Source organism: Pipistrellus hanaki (genome assembly GCF_964339955.1).
Source record: "Pipistrellus hanaki genome assembly, chromosome: 3".
Classification (NCBI taxonomy): domain Eukaryota; kingdom Metazoa; phylum Chordata; class Mammalia; order Chiroptera; family Vespertilionidae; genus Pipistrellus; species Pipistrellus hanaki.
Window position 1 is genome coordinate 79778813 of NC_140505.1, and position 25155 is coordinate 79803967.

The 25155-nt window shown below is 43.0% G+C and overlaps 1 protein-coding gene across 1 annotated transcript; it reads left to right on the forward strand.

Annotated features, from left to right (window-relative positions):
• Positions 1-1569: 1569 nt before the first annotated feature.
• LOC311618721 (arf-GAP with SH3 domain, ANK repeat and PH domain-containing protein 1-like) lies at positions 1570-4886 on the forward strand. Its single transcript, XM_084876265.1, is given in 5 exon segments — positions 1570-1738; positions 1740-3247; positions 3250-3324; positions 3327-4013; positions 4016-4886. Coding segments are annotated over 5 exon segments (3264 nt in total). The 5' UTR covers positions 1570-1604; the 3' UTR covers positions 4876-4886.
• Positions 4887-25155: the final 20269 nt, after the last annotated feature.

Here is a 25155-nt window from a genome sequence, read left to right on the forward strand (position 1 = left end):
GACTTGATCCCCAATGGATGGCTTGCAAGAGGCAGCCGATCCATGATTCTCTCTCATTATTGAAATTTCACTCTCCCCTCTCCATTCCTTTCTCTGAAATCAATAAAAACATTCTTAGAAAAACAGTTACGCTCATTTATCCATTTTATTTACTAGTACATGGAAGAAAACCGTTACGAGGCAGTGAGGGTTGGTGGATTCAGGGGAGTCCATTAGAGTTAATCTCGAGGAAAGTGCCTTCCATCTGTGTGTCCTGGTGGTGGCTCCGAAGCAGATGTGAACCTCAGGCCTGCACAGGACTCTCATTCCTCTCACATGTGATTGTGCGTTTGTATGAGGCTTGGCTAACCAGGAAAGGAGTGTATTTGTGTGTGTGTTGTAAATAATTGAGCTGAGGAGTAAACCTGTCCAGGAGGGGAACAGTAAGTTGTGCGAATGACTGATATTCTTACTTTTAATCAAGATGCCCTTGGCGATTAGAAATTTGATGAAACTTTCTGGCATTTTTAATTCCATGATTTGGAATTGTGCAGTACATTTCTTGGTCCTCGGTCTCCATTTTCACAGTCTGACATTTCACTGTCTCCTAATTTTAGAATCTTGAAGTGCTTTTAAAGTGATAGCTTTGACAACTTTGAAATCTTCTTCTTTTTTAAATTTTTAATATATTTTATTGATTTTTACAGAGAGGAAGGGAGAGAGATAAAGAGCTAGAAACATCGATGAGAGAGAAAAATCGACCAGCTGCCTCCTGCACACCCCCAACCGGGGATGTGCCCGAAACTAACTTACATGCCCCTGACCAGAATCGAACCCCGGACCCTTTAGTCCACAGACCGACGCTCTACCACTGAGCCAAACCGGTTTCGGCTGAAATCTTATTCTAAGGGCAGCAAAGAAAGTTAGCATGTACATATTAGCATGATTTTTAATAGTCTTTAAGAGAAATAAAGCTTGCTATTTTGAAAAGTCAACATTAAATAAGGAACATGTATCAGTATTATTGAAGAAAATACTTTTTTTTTGTTCATTTTTAACTTGTAACAAATAATCTTGGTGACTATAATATTATAATAGGTAGTAAAATTTATATTAAGAATTTTACTATTGCTTCCCTCCCTCCCTTCCTTCCCCTTTTCCCTTCCTCCCTTCCTCCCTCTCAACTCTCTCTCCCACTTTCCTTTGTGAGCTGTGGCCTTTGGTTTTGCCATGGGGTTCCCCTTTCCCCTCTGTTACGTGTTGTAACAGAGTAGCAGGACGCGGGTGCTCTGTGGGTTCTGTCTTCCTGGAAACACAACTGTCCCGGAAGCCGGGCGCGCTGGAGCCTGAGGCTCTCAGGAGCCAATGGCCTTTCCGTTGGACGGTCTTGTCTTCGGAGCAGGTATCACTGCATATCTTGGAGACAAGCCACTTCAGAATAGAAAAGATTGTGGTTTTCCTCAGAAGGAAGGAGCCCTGTCCTGCCTTCAGGGAAAACATATTTTCCAAAGAATATCGGAGACGCCGGCTGACCGCTGTGAGTTCACAGGTCGTCTTCTGGTGTGTGTGATACCTGAGACATGAGCCGGCTCTCCAGTTTTTCCAGAGACACACTATGGAATCGGATGCCGGACCAGATCTCCGTGTCCGAGTTCATCGCCGAGACCACCGAGGACTACAACTCGCCCACTACTTCCAGCTTCACTGCGCGGCTGCACGACTGCAGGAACACCGTGGCGCTGCTGGAGGAGGCGCTAGACTTTACAGAAGGTGAGGAAGTCTGTGAAAGCCATCTACAACTCTGGTCAAGACCATGTACAAAATGAAGAAAACTATGCCCAAGTTCTGGACAAGTTCGGGAGTAATTTTTTAAGTGGAGGCAACCCGGATCTTGGCACTGCTTTCGTCCAATTTTCCACGCTCACAAAGGAGCTGTCCACCCTGCTGAAAACTCTGCTCCAGGGGCTGAGCCAGAACGTGATCTTCACCTTGGACTCCCTGCTGAACGGAGATCTCAAGGGAGTCCAAGGAGATCTCAAGAAGCCATTCGACAAAGCTTGGAAAGATTATGAGTCAAAGTTCACGAAAATTGAGAACGAGAAGAGAGAGCATGCGAAGCAGCACGGGATGATGCGCATGGAGATCACGGGGGCGGAGATCACGGAGCAGACGGAGAAGGAGCGGCGCCTCTTCCAGCTGCAGATGTGCGAATATCTCATCAAAGTCAACAAGATCAAGACCAAAAAGGGCATGGACCTGCTTCAGAATCTCATCAAGTACTACCACGCCCAGTGCAATTTCTTTCAAGATGGCTTGAAAACGGCTGACAAATTGAAACAGTACATTGAAAACCTGGCTGCTGATTTATATAACACAAAAGAGACTCAGGATGAAGAAAAGAAACAGCTGACCGCCCTCAGGGACTTAATAAAGTCCTCTCTCCAGCTGGATCAGAAAGAAGATCCCCAGAGCCGCCAGGGGGGGTACAGCATGCACCAGCTCCAGGGCAACAAGGAGTATGGCAGCGAGAAGAAGGGGAACCTGCTGAAGAAAAGTGACGGGATCCACAAAGTGTGCCGGAGGAGGAAGTGCGCGGTCAAGGACGGGATGCTGACCATCTCCCACGCCAGGGCTAACAGGCAACCAGCCAAGTTGAACCTCCTCACCTGCCAGGTGAAGCCGAATGCCAAGGACAAGAAGTCTTTTGACCTTATCTCACCTAAAAGGTCGTATCACTTCCAGGCAGAAGAGGAGCAGGATTACGTAGCATGGATCTCAGTGCTGACAAACAGCAAAGAGGAGGCCCTGACCTTGGCCTTCCGTGGGGAGCAGAGCACGGGCGAGAACAGCATCGAGGACCTGACCAAAGCCGTCATCGAGGACGTCCAGCGGCTGCCTGGCAACGACGTCTGCTGTGACTGCGGCTCCTCAAAACCCACCTGGCTTTCTACCAACTTGGGTATTTTGACATGCATTGAATGTTCCGGAATACACAGGGAAATGGGGGTCCATATTTCCCGCATTCAGTCTCTGGAACTAGACAAGCTGGGAACTTCTGAACTCTTGCTGGCCAAGACCATTGGGAACAACAGTTTCAATAACATCATGGAAGGAAATGTACCCAGCTCCTCACCGAAGCCTACCCCGATGAGCGACACGACTGCGCGGAAGGAGTACATCAAGGCGAAGTACGTGGATCATCAGTTTTCGAGGAAGACCTGTTCCTCTCCGTCGGCTAAGCTGGAAGAACTGATGGAGGCCGTGCGGTCCCGGACCTGCTTGCACTGGTGCAGGTCTATGCGGAAGGCGTGGAGCTCATGGAGCCGCTGCTGGCACCCGGGCAGGAGCTGGGGAGACCGCCCTTCATCTTGCAGTCCGAACTGCAGACCAGACATCTCTCCATGTGGTTAACTTCCTTGTCCAAAACTGTGGGAACCTGGACAAGCAGACGGCCCTGGGGAACACAGCCCTGCACTACTGCAGCATGTTCGAGAAGCCCGAGTGCCTGAAGCTGCTGCTCCGGAGGAAGCTCACCGTGGACGTGGTGAACCAGGCTGGAGAGACTGCCCTGGACATAGCCAAGAGACTGAAAGCCACCCAGTGTGAAGACCTGCTTTCCCAGGCCAAGTCCGGGAAGCTCAACCCGCGCGTGCACGTTGAGTACGGTTGGAACCTGCGCCAGGAGGAGATGGACAAGGGCGAGGAAGACCTGGAGGACAAGACCAGCCCCATCAAGAAGGAGCACTCGCCACGCCCCCAGAGCTTCTGCCACCCCTCCGGCATCTCCCCCCAGGACAAGCTGGCACAGCCAGGGTTCTGCACCCCACGGGACAAGCAGCGGCTCTCCTACAGCGCTTTCCCCAAGCAGATCGTCACCTCCGCGAGCACGGACTCGTCCACGTCACCCACCTCGGGGGCACCTCCGCTGCCTCCTGGAAACGCTGGCAAAGGTCCCCCCGGCCCGCCTTCCATGCTCCCGCTCAGCATGCAGTCCTCCAACAGTGGCAGCTGCACCTCCACCTGGCCCAAGAAGCGGCCCCGCCGCAGTCCCCAGGGCACAAGAGAACCCTGTCGGACCCTCCCAGCCCTCTACCTCAAGGGCCCTCCAACGAAGGCGCGGTTACCTGGGGTAACGACATGGGTCCATCCTCCTCCAGTAAGACCACAAACAAGTTTGAGGAGCTGTCTCAGCAGGCAAGCACCGGTTCGGCGAAGTCTGCCCTTGGCCCGCGAGTTCTGCCTAAACTACCTCAGAAAGTGGCCCTCCGGAAGCCTGAGACCAGCCACCATCTCTCCCTGGACCAGGCCAGCATCCCGCCCGAAGGCGCCCAGAAACCGGCACCGCTGGCAGACCTGCCCCAGAAGCCCCCCGGAGACCTGCCCCCGAAGCCCACCGACCTGGTGCCCAGGCCCCAGATCGGAGACCTGCCGCCTAAGCCGGGAGAACTGCCGCCCAAGCCTCAGCTGGGCGACCTGCCCCCCAAACCACACATGAAGGACCTGCCCCCCAAGCCTCAGCTGGCGGACCTGCTGGCCAAGGCCCCGCCCGCCAACTGCTACCCCAAGGCGCACTCGCTGGACCTCTCCCAGCACGTGCTGGCCCTGGACGCCCTCCAGAAGCAGGCCTCCGAGGATGCCCACGACCTGACGCCCACCCGGCCCGAGATGCCCGTGCCGCTGCCCTGGAAGATCAACACGGGGAAGAACAAGGTGCAGCGTGTGAAGACCATCTATGACTGCAAGGCAGACAGCGATGACGAGCTGACCTTCCCGGGGGGCGAGGTGATCATCGTCACTGGGGAACAGGAGCAGGAGTGGTGGATCGGCCACATCGAGGGAGAGCCTGAAAGGAAAGGGGTGTTTCCTGTGTCCTTCGTCCAAATCCTGACCGACTAGCAAGGAGGAGCCCCCGGCGCCCGTGCCCACGTGTACACAGCTGCGGTTACAGAACGGACCGCCGGCCGCTCCGCGGTGTGTCTTCTAAATAAACGTCCTGTTATCTTAAAAAAAAAATCCAAAAGGACAATCTGCTTAGTGAGGGTTGTAAGAGAGCCACCTGCCTGTAACTTAGAGAAGATAGAGAGAGAGAGAGGATTTTACATAACAGAATTTCCCCATAGTGAAGGCATTAATTTAATTTCCTCACAGTGAAGGCATTAATTGAATTTTGGGAACAGCTCTTGGAAAAGAACTGTGAGATTTCTCTATTAGGAAGCATTGGCCTCTGCCGCCTGGGGGGCGAGGGTGGGGGGTTGTGTGTGGCCCTACCTTGAGATCAGGCACAGGGTTCCAAATAGCCACTTTGGTGCTAAGTTTCTAAGGTCCTGTGAGTAAGTAGAGAAGACCATTCTGTTTATTCCCACCCCTGGGTATTGATGTGAGTATATGTAAATGCATACATTGGATTACGTAAAACCAAATTATCTCCCCTTTCAGAGGACCAATCAGCCTCTGGCTTTTTTTTTTTTTTTTTTTTTTTTTTTTTTTTTAACACCTAGGTAGGATAGAAATTGAGGGGGAGGGGAAAACTTAAGAATACTTGGGGAGCTGAGCTTCTCTGCAGCAATGCAGCTCCAGACATAGGTCACAGGTAGAGCTGACGATCAATAAGACCACAGAAGTGTAGGAGAGGTCTCCAGAGGAACACACTTTTCAAATTCTTCACAAGAACGTGAGCACAGCTATGAGACATCCACAGCCTCTGGGACCCGTACAAAGGGGTCTGAAACGAGATGTTGGCCGCAGGGCCCAGGTTTCACGGCTTGCGCTGCCCCTGCTCTCCTCCTCTCCCATCCTGGGTCCACGGCCATTCTATATTCTTATCTACCTTCCCTCATCCCACATATCCCCTTCCTGGTTTCCTCACTTGAGCTTGTCTTTTCCGCTTTTGTCTTTTCAAAATGTTTTGCTTGTCATTCCCTACCATCCTTTAAATTCCCTCTCTTGAATGTTCTTCTGTGTCTTTTGTATTTCTCTAATTCTAATAACTAAACTGCAGGTCCAGATTTTAAAGCATACATTTTTTTCTGCTTTATCTCCATATGATCAGTTGGGTTTTTCTTACTATCAGCATTTTGGTTGAAATACCTGAAAACTCAGTGAGTTTGCCCTACTCCAAGATATTTCTCTCTCTTTCTCTTTCTTTCTCTCTCCCTTCCTCCCTCCCTCCCTCCTTCCCTCCCTCCCTCCCTCCCTTCCTCCCTTCCTCCCTCTCCCACTCCCTCTCTCTCCCTCTCCCTCTCCTTCTCCTACTCCCTCTTCCTCTCTCCCTTTTTTTCCCTCAAGCTCTTAACCAATCTGGACATAGGAATTTTCTTGCTTGCTGCTTATGTTTTTTTCACTTGGCAAATATTTGTGGAGTCCCTTCTTTATCAGCATCCTAGATACTGGGGATAAAGAGAAGAAAAAGACAGGCTCTGTCCAGAGGGCGCTTGCAGTTGGTACAGACCACGCCATGACACATCTGACACCTTAAATACTAGTGTGATGGCACAGAGCGGGAAGAGGATTGTCTGCTCCTCCCGTACCAGAGAATAGACCACCCAATCAGCAAGCGAAGGAGTGTCAGGAAAAGTGTCACCAAAAAGTTTGAGTTGAACTGAGTTCTGAAGCACAATAAAATGTTCACCAGGCAAAGTTAGCTAGGGCATTCATGGTGGAGGGAATGGTGTAGGCAAAGGCTCAGAAGTATGAAAGATGGTTGACTGTGTGCTTTCAGTTTATGAATCTTGGCAGATCAGATAACTTCCTTTATGCATTTCTTGCCAGCCCTACATGCAGAACACATTTTGAGTGGGTTATCAGCAAAGGTCAAAGCCTGTATGGCTGGCGTGAGGGGCTGTAGGGCTAGGGTAGGGAAGAGTGAGTCATTTGAAAGTTTTGTGTGCTGAGACAAGGCTCTTAGAGGAGTCCTGGGGTTTTTGCAGAGGAGAAAGTGCTTAAAGATACATTATGCAGCCAACGGTGAGCCAGTAAATGGTTTCACTGGGGCCAATACTGGGACATTTTGGCAGCCCTCTTTATAGGCCCTGGGGCTCTCTGGCTATCCAATATCTTTGTGACTCTCCTTACAAATGCCCATGAGGGTTTAGGGTGAAAATATAGACCTTTCATGCACTTTAATGTGATTTCAATTGCATTTTAATTTTTAATAAAACTTTTAATAAAGTTCTGCTTTAATAAAATACACAGGGATCAAAAGATTCCATTTTATAGGAATCCAATATATTTAAAGTACTGGGAGATAGATAGGTTTAAAAGACTGGTACATCTCTTTCAAGTAAATGCAATAAATCGTTCTGTTGGAATGGGAAAAAAGGGAAGGTGCATACATGCATGCATATATCTTCTTACTTTTTCTGTGTAGCCAGTAATTTCACTCTTTGGAAGTAATTGCTGAGCTTTTGGCATCTTTGACTAATACCCTTCTTGTATGATAGCTACACTGTTCCAAGGACAGTGCAGATATCTGAGCCAAACATTGTTTTTTTCTGTTTCATTTGCGAGAAATTGAACTGACAGATATACCTGTCTATTTTAGTTCCAAGAAAATGTCTTGTTAGAAATGTGTGAAAATATATTATATGAAAGTCACTGAAAATGTCTCAGATCCAGCAATAAATTGATTGTGGTTCTTGGACCAGATGTGCACCATGTTTAGAATTTATTGTGCTTCTCCGTATTCTAACGTGGTGCTTAAGTAAATAGAAAGAAGTGCTTGCTTTTCAATGAAACCCCTTATGTGAATGGACGGCATTTTTTTTTTTCTTCCTTTCTACTTAGTGATCAGAAGTTATAGAAATCATGCAAACTGGGGAATTCACTTTCTTCTCACCACTTGTGTGGCTGATGGGACTTAAATCTAAAGGTCTGTCGTTTTGTTCTGACTCCTGAGGTTAAAAGGAAGACTAACCCAGCAAAGACCCACAGAGAAACTTGAGAATGCACTTCTTATCTGATCATAGTATTTAAATCCCCACCTGTGATTTAATGTCTGATAGGACCTGATTTGAACTTGGACTAGTTAAAAAGGTTGTAGAAGACATCTTTTTTTTTTTTTTAACCTCACCTGAGGATATATTTGTATTGATTTTAGAGAGAGAGAAATAGCAATGTGAGAGAGAAACATCGATTGCTTGTCTCACTTCTGTGCCCCAACCAGGAATTGAACCCCAAACCCTGGTATGTGCCCTGACTGGGAATGGACAGGACAATACTTTTGGACAGGACAATACTCCAATCAATGGAGCTGAAGGAGACATATTTTTATTGCATATTGCTTCACTACTCAATTCAGCTTTTACTTAAGGTGTTAGAAACAAGACTTCCCCCCCCCCCTATGTATTCAATAAAATATCTTTCTAAGCATATAAATGATCTATGTATGATTGGTCTGGTTTTTAATGCTGTCTCATTTTCCATTTCAGTTCTAGCAGCACCTGGTATTAAATGGTTAAAGATCTGTCTTATTTCCTTGCCAACTGAGATTGTTTTTTTACCTTTTTATTAATTCTGGGCACTTCAACAGTTGCTACTGCTCATGTTCCACATTTGTGTGGTAGGCATTCCATGAACCAGGGCCCAGTGCAGGACAGTCATACCCTCAGGGAAGCAGTCAGATAGCCCACAAAGAGTAAGAGGCCAAGAGTTCCTTGGGTGAGACCTCCTTTAATACTCCTGGCCACCCTCAGTGTAGCAAGGGGTTTGGGGATGTTTATTTATTTTATGAACAGTGAAACTGGGCCTTATGTAGCTCACAAATTAGGCTCCACAGCCAAGAGCTGCTTGACTTCAGTGTCCACACCCTCCATTCAGTTCACTGTCTGGCTGGTTGGAGAGTCAAAACATGACAATGAGTAGAAGGCTAAACAATGGAATAAAGACTAGTATAGGTGCTAGTATATTAAAATACCACATTGGTTATAGAAGACTCACTGTGCCCACTGGAGGGGCACCTGAGCTATGTTTGAAAGTCTAAAAGGAGGTCAGAAATCACAGGGGCAAAGGCATTTAAGGGATGAGCTTGCGACATAGACAGGTCCATCAGGTGGCCAGGGACAGACCTATGGGACTGGGATGGAATGGGAAAGCAGGGGAAGGTAGGACTGGGGCAGATGACAGAGGATTTGAGATGCAGAATTGTGCTGTTTAGAGGCTTGTGAGAACTGTGTGTGTGTGTGTGTGTGTGTGTGTGTGTGTGTGTGTGTGTGAGAGAGAGAGAGAGAGCGCGCATGCGTGCTCCAGAGAAGGTCTGCAAATGTGAAGAAAAACTGCCATGTAATTAAAAGTTGCATAATTTGGGGACAATATGTTGTTGAATAGTTATATTCTCTTTGTAGTAAGAAAAAGTGTTTTAATAATGAGAATATCACGTTTCTTTTTCCCATCTTGCAGTAAAATAAATTTATCTCTTTGCTGAACTTAAAGTGACTGAGAGTTGCTGGCAAAAATGAACAGATTCTCTTTGAGTTTTAGTGAGGGAAGGAGCAAATAGGGGAGGGAAAATGGGGAGGTAACAGAGGATGGGAGTGCAGACTGCCAGAGTGCCACAGTTTCTCTGGTTTTCTGGAACTAAGAAGCAGATAAAAATATAGAGGAGCTCTACTCTGTTTGGTTCAGTGGATAGAGAATCAGCCTACAGATTGAAGGGTCCTGGGTTTGACTCTTTTTCAAGAGCATATGCCTGGGTGTTGGGCTTGATCCCCAGTAGGGGGTGTGCAGAAGGCAGCCATTCAAAGATTCTCTCTCATCATTGATGTTTCTATCTCTCTTTCATATATATATACACACAGTCAGGTCAGCTATTTGGAGCTCAGAAAAGAACTGGCACTTGGGAGCGGCTTATCTTCTTTCACAGACAGTATATATAACTTTTTAAATGTTTCCAGCAAATATTGTTTGTGCCAAGCACTGCAGCATAAACTGTGAAAACATAAAGTAAAATTCCCCTGGCTGGTGCTGTTACAGTAGAGGTGCTCGACTCTGGGAAGGTGGTGTCTGGATCGCTAGAAGACTTCCTTCTCTCCCAGGCAGATTGAATCCCCACTGATTTTCACCACTGGATGCTATACAGGCTCCTCTACCTGTCTCTGTAGCTCTGGTTTGGGGATTCCTGCATGGTGTCGAGACCTCTCACTCCTGGAGGAGAGGGAGTTTTGCAGCCAGATATCACTCCAGCTTCTTAGCCACCCTTTCCCCGTCTCCTCCCTTCCCAATCTCTATGTGACTTCCTATGTAAATCCTTGGTTATAGTATTTCAGTTCAGCTAACCTTCAGTTGGTTTTTCAGGTTGATTGCTCAATAATTTACCTGTAAATCTGATTTGGATTCAGCAGCTGGTGAGTGTAGCTTCCACTTACTCTGTAACCATCTTGGAGTCTGGTATTTTATTCTTTTATGTCCTTGTAAGTGGAATTGCTTTCTTCATCCCTCCTGATTGTTTGTTATTAGTATACAGGAACAGATGCTTATATATTAATTTTGTATCCTGATACTTTACTAAATTCTTTTATTAACTCTTTGAATCTGCAAATAGTAGCAGTTTTGTTTCTTTTTTATTTAGATTTTTTCATTTTATTTTCTTGTCTTATTGCTGAGATAGGACTTCTAGTACTATATTAAATAATAGTGATGACAGTGGTCATTCTTGTCTTGTCCTGGATTTTAGAGAAAAATGCTTTCAACTTTTACCATTGAGTATGATATTAGCTGTGGGCTTGTTGATATAGAGTTAATAAGGTTGGGGAAAAGTTATACTATGGCTACTTTGTTGAGAGGTTTTATCATACATGAATGTTGAATTTTGTCAAATGCTTTTGCTGCACTATTGAGATAATCATATGGTTTTTATGCTTGGTTTTGTTGATGTGATGAATCACATTCATTGTTTTGTAGATGTTGAATCACCTTTACACCCCTCTTATAAATCCCACTTAATCATGGTGTATAGTCCTTTCAATGTACTCTTGGATTCAATTTTCTAGTATTTTGTTGAGATTATTGGCATCTGTGTTCATCAGGGAAATTGGCCTGTAATTCCATTATTATTATTATTATTATTATTATTATTATTATTATTAATTTGGTAGCGTTTTGGTCTGATTTTGGTATCTAGGTAATTCCACCTTCATTGAATGAGTTTGGAAACATTCTTTCCTTTCCAATGTTTTTTGAATAGTTTGAAAAGGATAAGTACAAATTCTTCTTTAAATATTTTGTAGAATTCACCTATGAACATGTCTGGTTTTGAGCTTTTATTACCTGGGAATTTTTTTATTACTAAGAATTCTCTGTGTCTTCCTGGTTTAGTCTTAGAGATCGTATGTTTCTAAAAATGTATCCATTTCTTCTAGGTTATTGAGTTTGTTGGTATATAATTTTCATAGCATTCTTTATTGATCCTTTGTATTTTTGTGGTGTCAGTTGTAAACTCTCCACTTTCATTTCTGAATTTACTTGTTTTTGTTTTCTCTCTTTTATGCTTAATGAATCTTGTCTAGAGGCTTGCCAATTTTACTTATCTTTTTAAAGAACTAGTGCTTAGTTTTATTACTCTTATTTTTATTACATCTTTCCTTCTAGTTATGTTGAATTTTGTTTTTTCTAGTTTCTTTAGGTGTAAATTTAGATTGTTTATTAGGGCTTTTCTTTCTGCTTCTTAAGTTGAGCCTGTATATATTATAAACTTTCGTCTTATAATTGCTTTTGATGCATTCTATACATTTTGTAGCATTGTGTTTTTATTTTTCTTAAGGTAGTTTTTAACTATTCAAAACTCATTCTTATTTGTTTTCTTCTTTGATCCATTGGTTGTTAAGGAACATGTTGTTTAACCCCCTTGTATTTGTCTTTTTCCCTAGTTATTTCCCCTGTAGTTGATTTCTAATTTTATGACCATTTTTATTTTTATTTTTTAAAATTAAATTTTAAAAATTCTTTATTGATTAAGGTGTTACATATGTGTCCTTATTCCCGCATTACTCCCCCCCTTCCTCCCACTCATGCCCTCAACTCCTATTGTCTGTGAGCATTGGTTAGGCTTATATGCATGCATACAACTCCTTTGGTTGATCTCTCCCCCTTACCCCCACCCTCCCTTACCTTCCCTCTGAGGTTTGATGGACTGATCGATGTTTCTCTGTCTCTGGATCTGTTTTTGTTCATCAGTTTATGTTGTTCATTATATTCCATAAATGAGTGAGATCATGTAATATTTATCTTTCTCTGACTGGCTTATTTCACTTAGCATAATGCTCTCCAGTTCCATCCGCACTGTTGCAAATGGTAAGAACTCTTTTTTTTCTTTTTTTTTTTTAACCACAAAGTAGTATTCCATTGTATAGATGTACCACAGTTTTTTAATCCACTCATCTGTTTATGGGCACTTAGGCTATTTCTAAATATTAGCTATTATAAATTTTGCTGCTATAAACATAGGGGTGCATATATCTTTTCTAACTGATGTGTCTAGTTTCTTGGGATATATCTCTAGAAGTGGGGTCACTGGGTCAAAATATTCAAGAGGAGGGAACACTTCCAAACTCATTCTATGTAGCCAGCATCTCCCTAATACCAAAACCAGATAAAGACAACACAATGAAAGAGAATTACAGGTCAATATCCCTCATGAACATAGATGCTAAAATCTACAAAAAAATTCTAGCAAATCGGACCCAGCAGTATATCAGAAAGATCATACACCTTGACCAAGTAGGATTTATCCCAGGGATGCAAGGATGATACAATATCCACAAATCAATAAACATGATATATACATCACATAAAGAAATTGAGAGATAAAAATACATAGTCATATCAATTGACGCAGAAAAAGCATTTGACAAAATCCAACACCCTTTCTTGATAAAAACTCTCAGCAAGGTGGGAATAGAAAGATCATACCTCAACATAATAAAAGCCATATATAACAAAACCACAGCCAACATCATACTCAAGCGACAAAAACTAAAACCATTTCCCCTAAGAATAGGAACAAGACAGGGATGCCCACTCTCGCCACTTTTGTTCAACGTAGTACTGGAAGTACTGGCCATTACAATTAGACAAGAAGAAGAAATAAAAGGCATCCAAAATGGAAATGAACAAGCAAAACTGTACTTATTCACAGATGACATGATACTGTACATAGAGAACTCTAAAGACTCCATCAAAAATGATTAGACTTAATAAATGAATTCGGCAATGTAGCAGGATACAAAATTAACGCCAAGAAATCTATGGCATTTCTATACACCAATAATAAACTTACAGAAAGAGGGACCAAGAAAAAAACAGAAGCAATTCATGGCCATTTTAGTTAGAAAATATACTTGATATAATGTCAATCTTCCTGAATTTATTGAAGCTTATTTTGTGGCAAAGTATGGGATTTATTATGGAAAATATTTCATGTGAATTAGAGAAAAAGGTATAAGGAAAAGTTCTTTTAATGTTTATTTTGCCTAGAAAAAGTGAAATGAAAGGGGGACACATTTTCATTTATGATTTACTTTCTCCCAGATTTCACAATGGGAGACTCACTGTTAAGGCAAATCTCAAAGTAAACTAGATCAGTGGTTTATCACCATTATCACATTTGATTTGGCAGAATCATAGAGCTGAAGGTTGGAGGTACCCACTATAGCTTGGCCAGCATTACCTATAGGAAGTAGACAGTGAAGTCAAGGCCTATAGCTAGAACAATGCTTTGTACGTCAGTAGGTCCTAATCAAGTGTGGTGAGGCAATATTTTGAAATAGCAACTAAGGGTGATTCTAGTATAGACAGTCCCTGGCTTACAATGGTTCAACTAACAATTTTTCAACTTTATGGAGGTGTGAAAGTGATAAGCATTTGATATAAACCTTACTTAAAGTTGTGATCTTTTCCTGGGATGGTGATATGCTACATGATACTCTCTCATGAAGTCGGGCAATAACAGTGAGAGAATTTTGTTCAACTGTAGATTAATGTAAGTATTCTGAGCTCATATAAAGTAGGTTAGGCTAAGTCAGGATGCTCAGTAGAGTAGGTGTATTAAATGCATTTTTGGACTTTAAATATTTTCAACTTATGAGCTTTATTGAGATATAATCCCTTCATAAGTTGAGAAGCATCTTTATTTTCCTGGGTGACTTGGCTTCCCTTCAGTAAACTAGGCCATTCTGGGTATATTTTCATAGAGAACATAGGTCATAGAGCAAGCAGAGGAAAAGAAGCCACATCTTGGCTTTCGGTTCTGAAATCCTAGATAGCTGCCCACTCAGAGGGGAACAAGATTTCATGGATTGGGAAGCATCATGGAATTGTGAGTTGCATAGAGAAGCTTTTGTGTGGATATTCCCTGAGAAAAAGGAATGGCACTCAGTCCTTATCCATATCAAGCCTTGTGGAAATGTGACCGCAGATCCCCAAATAGATGTGTGGGAACTGGATGCACACAGACCTGCATCTTGCTGGTAGTGCTCAGAGGAACAATGACTGTATAGGGAAGGAGGTTCTTGAATAACCTACATTTTCTCTCAGCTCAGCATGGCATACAGAAATATGAATTCACAAACACCAGAGAGGAGCTAGGAGAAGCAAAAGTAGAGACAAGATGGGAACATGGATGGGGCAACAGTGAACTTGTTTGATTATAACTAGGGCCAGTGGGTGAGGGGCATCTCAGGTGCCACAATAGATAGCTAATGATGATGACTGGGAGCTCAATGTCTACCATCACGGCCCTGCATCCTTGGTACAACTTAACCTCCCCCAAAATCCTGAAATGACTGGGTTAAGCTTCTGACACCCCTTCAGCAAAGGCTCTCAAAATAGAATTTTAGTTGTGATATAAAAATATAAAGTCATACTTTTAACACACAAAATTCTAAGTATAAGATTCAAGCCTGCTTTTTGAACAATACAGGAAAATGTTATTTAATGAGGTCTGGTTGAGAATGGGCACGTCTCTGCAAAAATCAGGATGCCCTTAAACTTAGGCCAATAAAAAGAGGGGCTTGTTGAAGGGACACACAAAAATCTTTTAGAGGCTCAGAGAAGAAAAGTAAAGCTGTGTCTAAGGGGATTCTTGGAAAGTGGAAAATGAGGCTTTTTTCTTTTTTTATTTTTTAAAAATCCTCACCTGAGGGTATGCTTTTATTGATTTTTGAAAGTGAGGAAGGGGGAGAGAGATGTAGGAGAGAAACATTCATCAATTGCCTCCTGTAGACACCCTGACTGGGGATCAAACCCACAACCTACGTATGTGCCCTGACTGGAAATTGAACTTGCAACCTTTTGTTAATGGGACGATGCTCCAACCAACTGAGCTACCTGGCCAGGGTAAGGCTTTTTGCACTGTTTCAACGTGGGCACACCAACTTTTTATCTTTTCCTGCTTGCCTTTCCCCTCCCTCTTCATTCCTCCCTTCTTCTGCAACCCCAGCCTGGGCAGCCTGTGATAGTCCTGGTCTCATGCCTGTTCACTGAAAGGAGTCCTTTATGTCTCTCAGTTCCATGTTTATACAGTAAGTTGAGGCTATTGGTGAGGCATCACCAGCTACAGTTTGAGCAGCAGGGCAGGGATACCATATGACACAACTCCAGGAGGCATCTTTCAAATCATACTCTATAAATGGTACCCCATGTATTTGTGTAGAGCACATCCTGCATGTTCGCCCAGAAGCAGTGGTCCTGGCTAAGAGCCTTGTTCTTCTTCTGTTTCACAAATGTAATAAAATGGTAGGACTTGTTGTTTGACAAGTGAAACTCCCCTAAGGGTACACTCAGTGGCCATGTGCATGCAAGGAGGACAAGAAGGGCCAACCTTGGCAATTATGAATGTTGATGGCAATCAGAAAGAGGTTACCTTGTCAACTTGGTTGGTAACTTGGTTGTGCAGTGGTTAGAGGACAGGTTTTGATGATCAACAGGACTATTGATATGTTCAAATCTCAATTCTGCTTATATTATGAGATGTTGGTGAGGTTACTTGATTTTCATTAGTTCTTGTGTCTTCATAGTTAAATCAGGATGGTAATTTTTCTTTTTAAAAAATTTAAAGTCTTTATTGTTTATATAAAGTGTTACATAAGTCTCCTTTGCACTGGCAGTGCAAGAGGGTTCCTTTTTCTCCACACAGGATGATAATTTCTAACCTACAGGATTCTTATAAGGATTAAAGGATTCAATATATTTAAGGAATTTAGGTCATTATCTGGTGCTTTACAAGTACCAACAGGTGCCATATGTTATCAGTTCCATTTTTATTAACTAGAGGCCAAGTGCACGAATTTGTGCACAGGTGGGGTTCCTTGGCCTGGCCGGAGATCAGGGCCAATTGGGGCCATCTTGCCCAGTCCAGATTGGGGCTGATCAGGGCTGGCTGGCTGGGGAAAGAGACCGTAGGAGGTTGAGCCCCAGAAGGTTGGCTGTGGGACTGCACTGACCACTAGGGGGCAGCTCCTGGATTGAGCATCTGCCCCCTGGTGGTCAGTGTTCCTCAAAGCAACCGGCTGGTCATCCAGTTGTCTGGTCATAATGGTCACTTAGGCTTTTATGTAGAGAGATAATAAACCATATAAACTGCACAGTCATAAAATGTTGACCCATTATATGAAAAACAGCTCTTTATCTGCATTCAAGGTAATTACTGTGTGTTCGTTTAAGTTCTATATAGCTAAAATTAGAACTGCAATGTTTTACCAAAATCGATGCAAGTTATAATTAGTGACAATTACAATAATGATGATGACTATGATGATTATGACAAAGGAATAAATCTGGGTAAAATTTTGTCTCAGGCTTGTGTGGTGTAGGAATGTATTATATCTGATTTTGATATTGTTTTAAAATGTTTGTCTTAATGGCTTTTTCTTTATCATCTTGACCCTATTGTGGCATCTAGCAAGATGTGATTTTTTTTTCAAGTTACATGTCTCATAAATAAAATATATGTTTATATCACTCTACCCAAACTACTAATTATGGGCATCTCTTTCTATAGCTCACAATTAATCACTCATGTCTTTGGGGTTATATAGAAAACAATTTATGTTACAAAATAAAATCCTCCCTTAAAATGTTTGTCCTGGGAGTGAAGAGGGAGGAAATCACAAACTGTTATTATTTTCCCTTACATGGATCTAAATATTAACATTCCCTTAGCTTTAAAGATTATTTTTATGCCGCTCCTTTATAAACAATCAAAGTATACTAACTCTTCTGTTGTCTCGGGTTCTGTCGACAGCATACCCAAACAACTAAGTTTTTAAAAAATGAGAAAATCAATTCAGTAGGTTACTTGGTGTTGTATGCAGAAAATAAAAGTGTTTGAGTAGCTTAAGACATTTTAGAAAGCATAACGTATAGTAAATAGATTTGAAGGTTTAAACACACAGGATCCCTCACACAGTGAAGGTAGTTGTTTCTAGATCTCATTACAACGTATAAACTCCTGAAACTCCGGGAGGAGAGCCGCAGCAGCAGCCGCAGTTACAGGAGGAAGAATTGGAGAAGGGGGAAGAACCAAGATGTGAAGAACAGTAACAATGACTCATACCGATGGAACGTTTCCTGTTTCTCAGTTATTGACAAGCATTCTCCACTAATTTTTCTCAGCAATTTTGGGAAGTAGACTTCTTATACCCTCCTAACAGGAGGAAACGGAACTCAGAGGTCTGATTAATCAAATGCCAGACAAGGGACTGAGACCAAGGGCCCAAAACTACAACTGCAATCTGCCTTTCAGTCTGGGATTTAGAAGTTGTGTCTTGTAAGTTCTGCTTGGACTGATTTGTTGAGGTCCGGTGTGTCCCTTCGGCAGGAGCCTTTGCCTCGAGGCAACACTCTCCCTGCCGCCTGGCGCTGTTTGAGCAGCGTTCTCCTACCGCCTGACCGGAAAGCAGGTGATCTTCCTCCGAGGGACCCTGATGACCCCACACACGCAGTAGCCATGAAGCAGTCACATAAGGCAAGTGAGGCACGTGCCTTAGGTACAACATCTAAGAGGACACCAAAAATTCAATAATCATGATAAATATGTTAATGCACTATTTTAAAATGTGTGAATATTAAATAGTTAATGTAAAATATTTTTAACAATCTATATCTGAACAAAATATTAATATTTGAAATAGAGGCAGGATCGGTAAGGCCACCTAGTGCCAGTCTCTGGATGCAGACCAGACAAAACGGTGGGCCCGCTGCTGGTCCTCACTCAGCTCATGGCCACCCCTGTGGTTCTCACCTCCTCAGGGCCTTCTTGGGTTTTTCTGCCTGGTTCTCTACACCACCGCACACACAGGCCTTCGTCGTCATACAGTCAGCGTGAAGGGAGCAGCCTGGATAAGCCTGTGTAGCAGTGTTTCTGCAGGCATCACCAACACAGAATTTCTTCATTCAGCGCTGTTTTCATACAGTGAGATGGCATTTTCCAATGATACACTAAAACTGTTGAGTCTCTTCCCTTCCACATTTTCTTTCCAAAATTTAACTAAGTGAGTTGTTTTAAAAGAGAGACAGTCATTGCCTTTCCAGTTTTAGATCTGTGTATCAGGCTCACTTGGTTTCCTTTTTAAAAATTTACTACTTGGGGTGTCAACTTAAGAAAACACGGCTCTCCTGCTGGCACGTCAGCTGGGACACATGTGTACGGCCGACCCCTCCCATGCACTGCAGAATCGTCCCGTCCCAGTGACCGTGGGCTTTGAGGACTTGACCCAAAAGTCATGCTGTTGAATATGAATATAACTGCTTCCTACCCCAAATGACATTTTATTTATTATTTTAAAAACATTTTTCTTTGGGCTCCTCTAATCCTAGGGGACATTTACTTGATGAATAGCAAATAAGTTTCCTAACCAGACTGTTGTTATAAATATCCATGGCATTAATTCAAGCCATTTGCATCAGAAACTTTTTTTTTCCCCTGGAGGAAAAGGGTGGTTGACTTAACCTCAACATTTGGGACACGATTTTCCCTAAAATAACCACAACATCAATCTTTTTTTTCCCCTGCTGGTGTGTCAATTTTTTTAATGAGAGCCTGGGTCCTTTAGTACCCTTGGTCTCCATAGTAACAATTGCATGTGTTTATTCTGGCTTACTGAAGTAAAACACTGAGTAAAAGGTCAGTGACTCATTTTTGATTGGGGTTATTCTAATTAGAGGATGATTACTTAAAAGTTGATCACTGACACAAAGATACTATGTGTTTAAAAATAAGATCCATGGCAAGCATTTTGAATGACAAAATGTAAAACTTTTAGACAGATGTTTTTAAACTCTGGCTGTTTCTTTGCAGGTGCAGGTGTTTTCAAGATTATTATTGTTTCATCCATGTATAACCAACCTTGACTTCCTGCCATTCCCCCCTGGTACCAGGATCTGAGTAATGCATTAAGTAATGGACTAAAGGTCTAGAATGACTAATGCAGTTAGTTATAGGAGTCTATTTGGACCTATGGTCTATGCCTCTGATATGAAGTAAATCATACAATAAAGTGTGAGGGCCAGGAAGGACAGAAACATTGCTTGCGTTCCAGTCTTTCCATCTCCTTTGTCACTTTGAGTTCCGCTCTGGATCTGCAGGAGGGCAGAAAGGGGCCTGGAGTGCTCTGTGGTTGTTTCCTGGGTTGCCATTGTTTGATCTAGTAGGTATCCAGCCTCTCTCTCCACAACAGCAGAATCTGTATCATAGGCAATTTGAGCGGATTAAATGTAATAATAATGTACATAGTGCTCTTAGTACAGGGGTTTAATAAGCGCCAAAATAAGTGCTGGTTTTATAATTACCTTTTACCTTCATTATTAGATCAGCACTTTAGCCTTTGGATTGAGTTGGTTTTGCTCTCAAAGGAATTGTTCAAAACGAATTTAGGCAGTGAGGGGCAAGTGAAAGTCTACTTTAGAAGGCAGGAAGAAGATGCTCTTTTTACAACTTAAGGCATTAGGCAATAAGTCCAAAAGAGATTATTATGACTGGGGGCCCACTTCCAAGACTCTAGCCCTGTAATACCTATTGCTTATGTTACTCCTCATTTAGTTCTTTCTGTACCTTTCTCAAAGCAAACTCTCTCCCCCACATTTGTCGGCTCTGTTATTTTGGGGCTCTTTCTCCAAACGTGGAAGTAGTTCTTAGACATTAATGTGCATCAGAATCAGTTGCAGAGCTTGTTAAAAATGCAGATGTTACAATCTCTAGGGTAATCAATAAAAATGGCACAAGAATATATAACTAAAAAAGCAGCACTGCTATTCACCACTTAGTAAAAATTATATTCATATTTGGAAAGCACTTTTATAATGTTCAAGATACTTTTGCACAATTTGAATATTTCCCTATTTCAGCATCCATGGGTCACTCATTGCTCAAGTGCCTGTTGGGTTATTAAACCTAATATCATAACATAGTATCATAAACTTCCTTCATCATTTTCCCCCTCTTCTGTAATTACAGGAAACTATATGTGTGTGTGTGTGTGTTTGTTTGTGTGTGTGTGTGTCCCTAATATGTAAATAGACCAAACAACGGAACAACCAAACAACCGAACAACCAGTCAGTTATGTCGTGCATTGACCACCAGGGGGCATGCATGGAACATGGTGGACGTCAGCAGCAGCTGCCAGAGCATGGAACATGGTGGGTATTGGCCGTGGTGGGATGGTGGAGCAGGTGAGCAGGGTTGCCAGACCAAGGTGGGGCGCCGGTCACTGTCATCTGGGCGAGCCTCTGGTGGTTACTGAAAACTTTTTACTCCTGCATGCTATGGTCTACCAGGCATCTACACCTGCTGCCAGCGCCAGCCCTGCTGCACCCACTGCTGGCACCTGGTGCCAGCCCCGATTGCTCCTCACTGTCAGTGGGTACAAGTGGCAGCTGCCAGCCCCAATTGCCCCTCAGGATTTCTCCACCTTCCTCTGCTCCTGAGGGATAATCGGGGCTGGCAGCCACCACTCTGATTTCCCCTTCAATTTTGAATTATAGCCTTGCTGGATAGAGTATTCTTGGATTCAGTACCTAGCTTTGCATCACTTTGTGTACTTCATTCCCTTCCCTTCTGGTCTGATGTGTTTCTGTTGAGAAATCATTTGAAAATCTGACGGGAGATCTTTTGTAGGTAACTTTCTATCTCTTTAGCTTCAAGATTCTTACTTTGTTGTTGATGTTTGCCAATTTAATTATAATGTGTCTTGGTGTCGGTCTTTTTGGGTTAATTTTGTCTGAGACTCTGTGTGCTTCTTGGACTTGTGTGCCTTTTTTCTTTCCAAAGTAAGGGAAGTTTTCTGTTATTATTTATTCAAACATGTTTTCTATTCCTTGTTCAGCCTCCTCTCCTCTAGGACCCCTATTATGTGTATATTTTCTCATGTCTTGTTGTCCCAAAGCTTCCTTAGACTCCTCCTTCTTTTTAATTTATTATTCCAGTTGCTGCTCTGCTTGTGTGTGTTTTTATACCTTGTCTTCTAATTTGCTGATTCAGTATTCAGCTTTTTCTAATCTACTGTTGAAATCTTCCATTGAATTATTTATTTCACCTATGTCATTCTTCATTTCTCCTTGATTCTCACACATGTTGGTGAATTTTCATCCAGCCTTTTCAGCATCCTTACAACCATTACTCTGAATTTTTTCTTTGATAATTGCTTGCCTCCAATTCATTTATTTCCTTTTATGGTGATCTCTCTTTTTCTTTCTTATGTGGGTTGTTTTTTTGTCTCCTCATTTTTTTTCCTGTTTCATTGTGATTATTTTTATGTATTAGAACAAACTGCTATGCAACCAGATTGTTTAAATCTTTCTTATGTAGTGGATGTTTTGTGGGACCCAGTGGTTCAGTCTTTTGGTCTTCTGGGCTGGGTATTTTAGGGTTGTCTCCTACTTGAGTTATTTGGGTTCTATTGATGTTGTTGGTTTTTGAATGTTACTGTTCCATTAGTAGATGGTGTCTCTTCTCAGGGTGTTTGGTTATGTGGCTTGCTCTCTACCATGTCAAGCCAATTGCTGTGGAGGTACTGATTGAACAGCACAAAATACAACACAAAACATGACACACAGAATACAAATATTCACAAGACACCTATAACTCCAATGGATGTGACCACCAGAGAAAAGAAAAAGAGAAAAGAAAAGAGAGCAAAAATAGTAGCGAGAAAAGAAAAAAGAAAAGAAAAAGAAACACTATAGGGAGACAACAAAACAAACAAATAAACCAAAAAGTGCAAAAAAAAAGATGCCCAGAAGAAAGGTGTGTGTGTGTGTGTGTGTGTGTGTGTGTGTGTGTAGAATCTGTAGAGGTAAAGCTTAAAGCAGTGGTTCTCAACCTTTCTAATGCTGCAACGCTTTAATACAGTTTTTCATGGTGTGGTGATGCCCAACCATAAAATTATTTTTGTTGCTACTTCATAGCTGTAATTTTGCTACTGTTAAAGAATCATAATGTAAATATCTATGTTTTCTGATGGTCTTAGGCTCTACAGCTGCAGTTCTCAACCTGTGGGTCATGACAGGTTGAGAATCACTAACAGGGTTGCCTAAGGGAGGGTAGTTGGGGGCAACTGGACCTGCAGGTAAGGGCAGTTGCGGGCAACCAGGTCTGCAGGGTAGGGCAGTTGGCAGCAATCAGGCTGGCAGGGGAGCAATTAGGCATTGATCAGGCTGGCAAGGAAATGATTAGGTGATTATAAGGCTGGCAGGCAGGGGAGTGGTTGGGAGCTAGCAGTCTCGGATTGTGAGAGGGATGTCTGACTGCCTGTTTAGGCCTGATCCCACAGTTGGTCATCCCCTGAGGGTCCCTGATTGGAGAGGGTACAGATTGGGCTGAGGGACATCCCTCCCCCCAGTGCACAAATTTTGTGAACAGAGCCCCTAGTAAAAAGTATAATACTAAAAAATAAAAATTAAAAAAGCAAGTGTCTGTCACTTCAGCTGCATTTTAACGCCTCATGTGGGCTGGTTTAGAACCCCACTCTTGTGTTCTGTTTGCCAATTTTGGGCTTCCTATTAGGTAGTTAGGTGCTGACCACTGTCAGGCACTGTCTTTGTTAATTACCACAGTGTTGAAGCGCCCAGCTTTCCACCACTCCTCTGCTGTGTCTCTCTCCACAGACCTTGGCTATAAGTTGACCAGATCAATCTGCCTGCATTGCCTGTCTGCCAGCTTTCAATCTTAATCACCCAAGTGACTATTTCTGTCAGGGATTTAGGTGTGGATGGTGCTGTTTCATCTATCTTGGGATCAGATGATGTATTTTGTCTGACCCAGAGCCACTGCTCTGTGAGTGGCCCAAAATATTACTTTGGCTTGGTTGGTCATAGATCCTTCTATGGAGACCAGTGGAGCTGACTGGCACCTGGAGTTTTTATCAGTCTGGTTCCCAGAATAGTGGGGTAGAGAGGCCCCTCTTCCAACCCAGTCACTGAGCTCTTTGTGGGTATTCAGAGCCTTTTTTTTTGTATAGCTCAAAATGCAGGTAGAGTGTGGCAGGATGCATTCCCTGTCATGAGTTCACTGGCAGGTGCTAGGTCTGCTGGGGAGAGATGAGTGCCTTGGTTTGGAGGTCTTCATAGAGTCTTGTTGTCCTGCCTCCTGCCCCAGCCTCTCCTCAGGCTCCACAAACCCATGCCTCTCCTTGCACTGGAGCCTCAGGTGAGTTTTTGTAACTGAAAAGTTCTATATTCTCGGTTTTGCGAGTAAAAGCAAAGGCAAAACAACCACAAAGCTGTGGGTTTCTTTCTCCTTCACCCCAGCACTGTGCCACTTAGGCCACTTTTCAGGCTGTCTTTCGGGGTGCAGCCCCCTGTGGCTGTGGTTCCAGATCTAGATACTCCCAGCACCAGCAGCCCTGCTGGTTTTCCTCTTCACAATTGGCTATTACACCTGTCACCAAGGGATGTGGCTTTGGTGCAATGCAGCCTCCACCTCACCCTCCTGAGTGTACATTTTCTGGGTGTGATTTTTTTCAAGGATGACCCTAGATAAGTGAAATTAGGGAAAGGATTTGGTGTAGAATTCCTCTATCCCTAAAACACATATGAAAAAGAAATGCAACTCTATTTTCAGTAACACAGACAAATGAAATAACCTGAAAGCCTCCTGCTAAAAACACTTGGAAATGCTGAATAAAATACAACAAACTTCCCTTTAAATGCACATTTGAGCTCTCAAGAAATAAGGGAGATGTCCAGGGATACAATATAAAGAAGAATCTGAAAATTAGAGTAGTGACAAGTAGCTCTTTTTTCACGTACCTCTTATTTTGTAAACTTGTAGCAATGGGATAGTTTGAGTTTAATAGCATGAGGTCGTCAAGAGGTCAGTTCTTAGGATTGAGATCTCTCCTGGCACAGCTGAGGCTCCCAAATTCCTGTTTGCAACTCCCTGATGGCTCTGACTCTCACTTTGCTTTTACACATTCTGCATTTTATTCAACAAATATGCATTCAGTGTCTCCTCTGTGTGGGACACCATGCTGGGCACTGTAAAAATGGTATTCTGATCATTCTTAGGCCAGCCCAGATGACTCATTGTATTAATACACAACATAGTATTTTGAAGACTGTCAATTTCTGTGCACACATATCGTTATGGTCGTATCAGAGTTACCTGGATGAAGTCTGGTCTCAGCCCTGCCACTCCTTTGTGGGCGCTAGGGCACTTCCTTCACCTCTGTTGCTATAGCAACAATTAGCTCAGTGCCAGCATATAGACACACCCTCCTGAGTCCTAGGAAATAGTTGTTTTAAATCACCCTGTATCTTAGCATGCATCCTCTCATCCTTCAGGGTAGTGTGCAAAGCCTAGGAGACCATTGAGAAGAGGGGGAGCTTTCCATAGAAGTTGGCTCCTGGGCTCCCAACCATCCCACGTTTCAGTCTCTCAGGAATGGCCCCCTCCATCCCCTTGGGGTCTGATGGATATCATGTGAAAACCCCAGAAAATCACCTTCTGAGGTCATTTTTCAAACTCCTGAACAGTACCATCAGTAAAACTGGAGGTAGAATAAGGCCATGAAACAAAAGCAAGGGTGAAGGTGGGGAGAAGTCTGAACCAGGGCCTTTCACAGCCATTCTCATGAGAGAATTAATGATGTACCATATGATTCCACTTATATGTGGAATCTAATGAACAAAATAAATAGACTGAGAGCTGTTAGAGGGGAGGGCCTTGGGGAGCTGGGTAAAAAAGGTGAAGG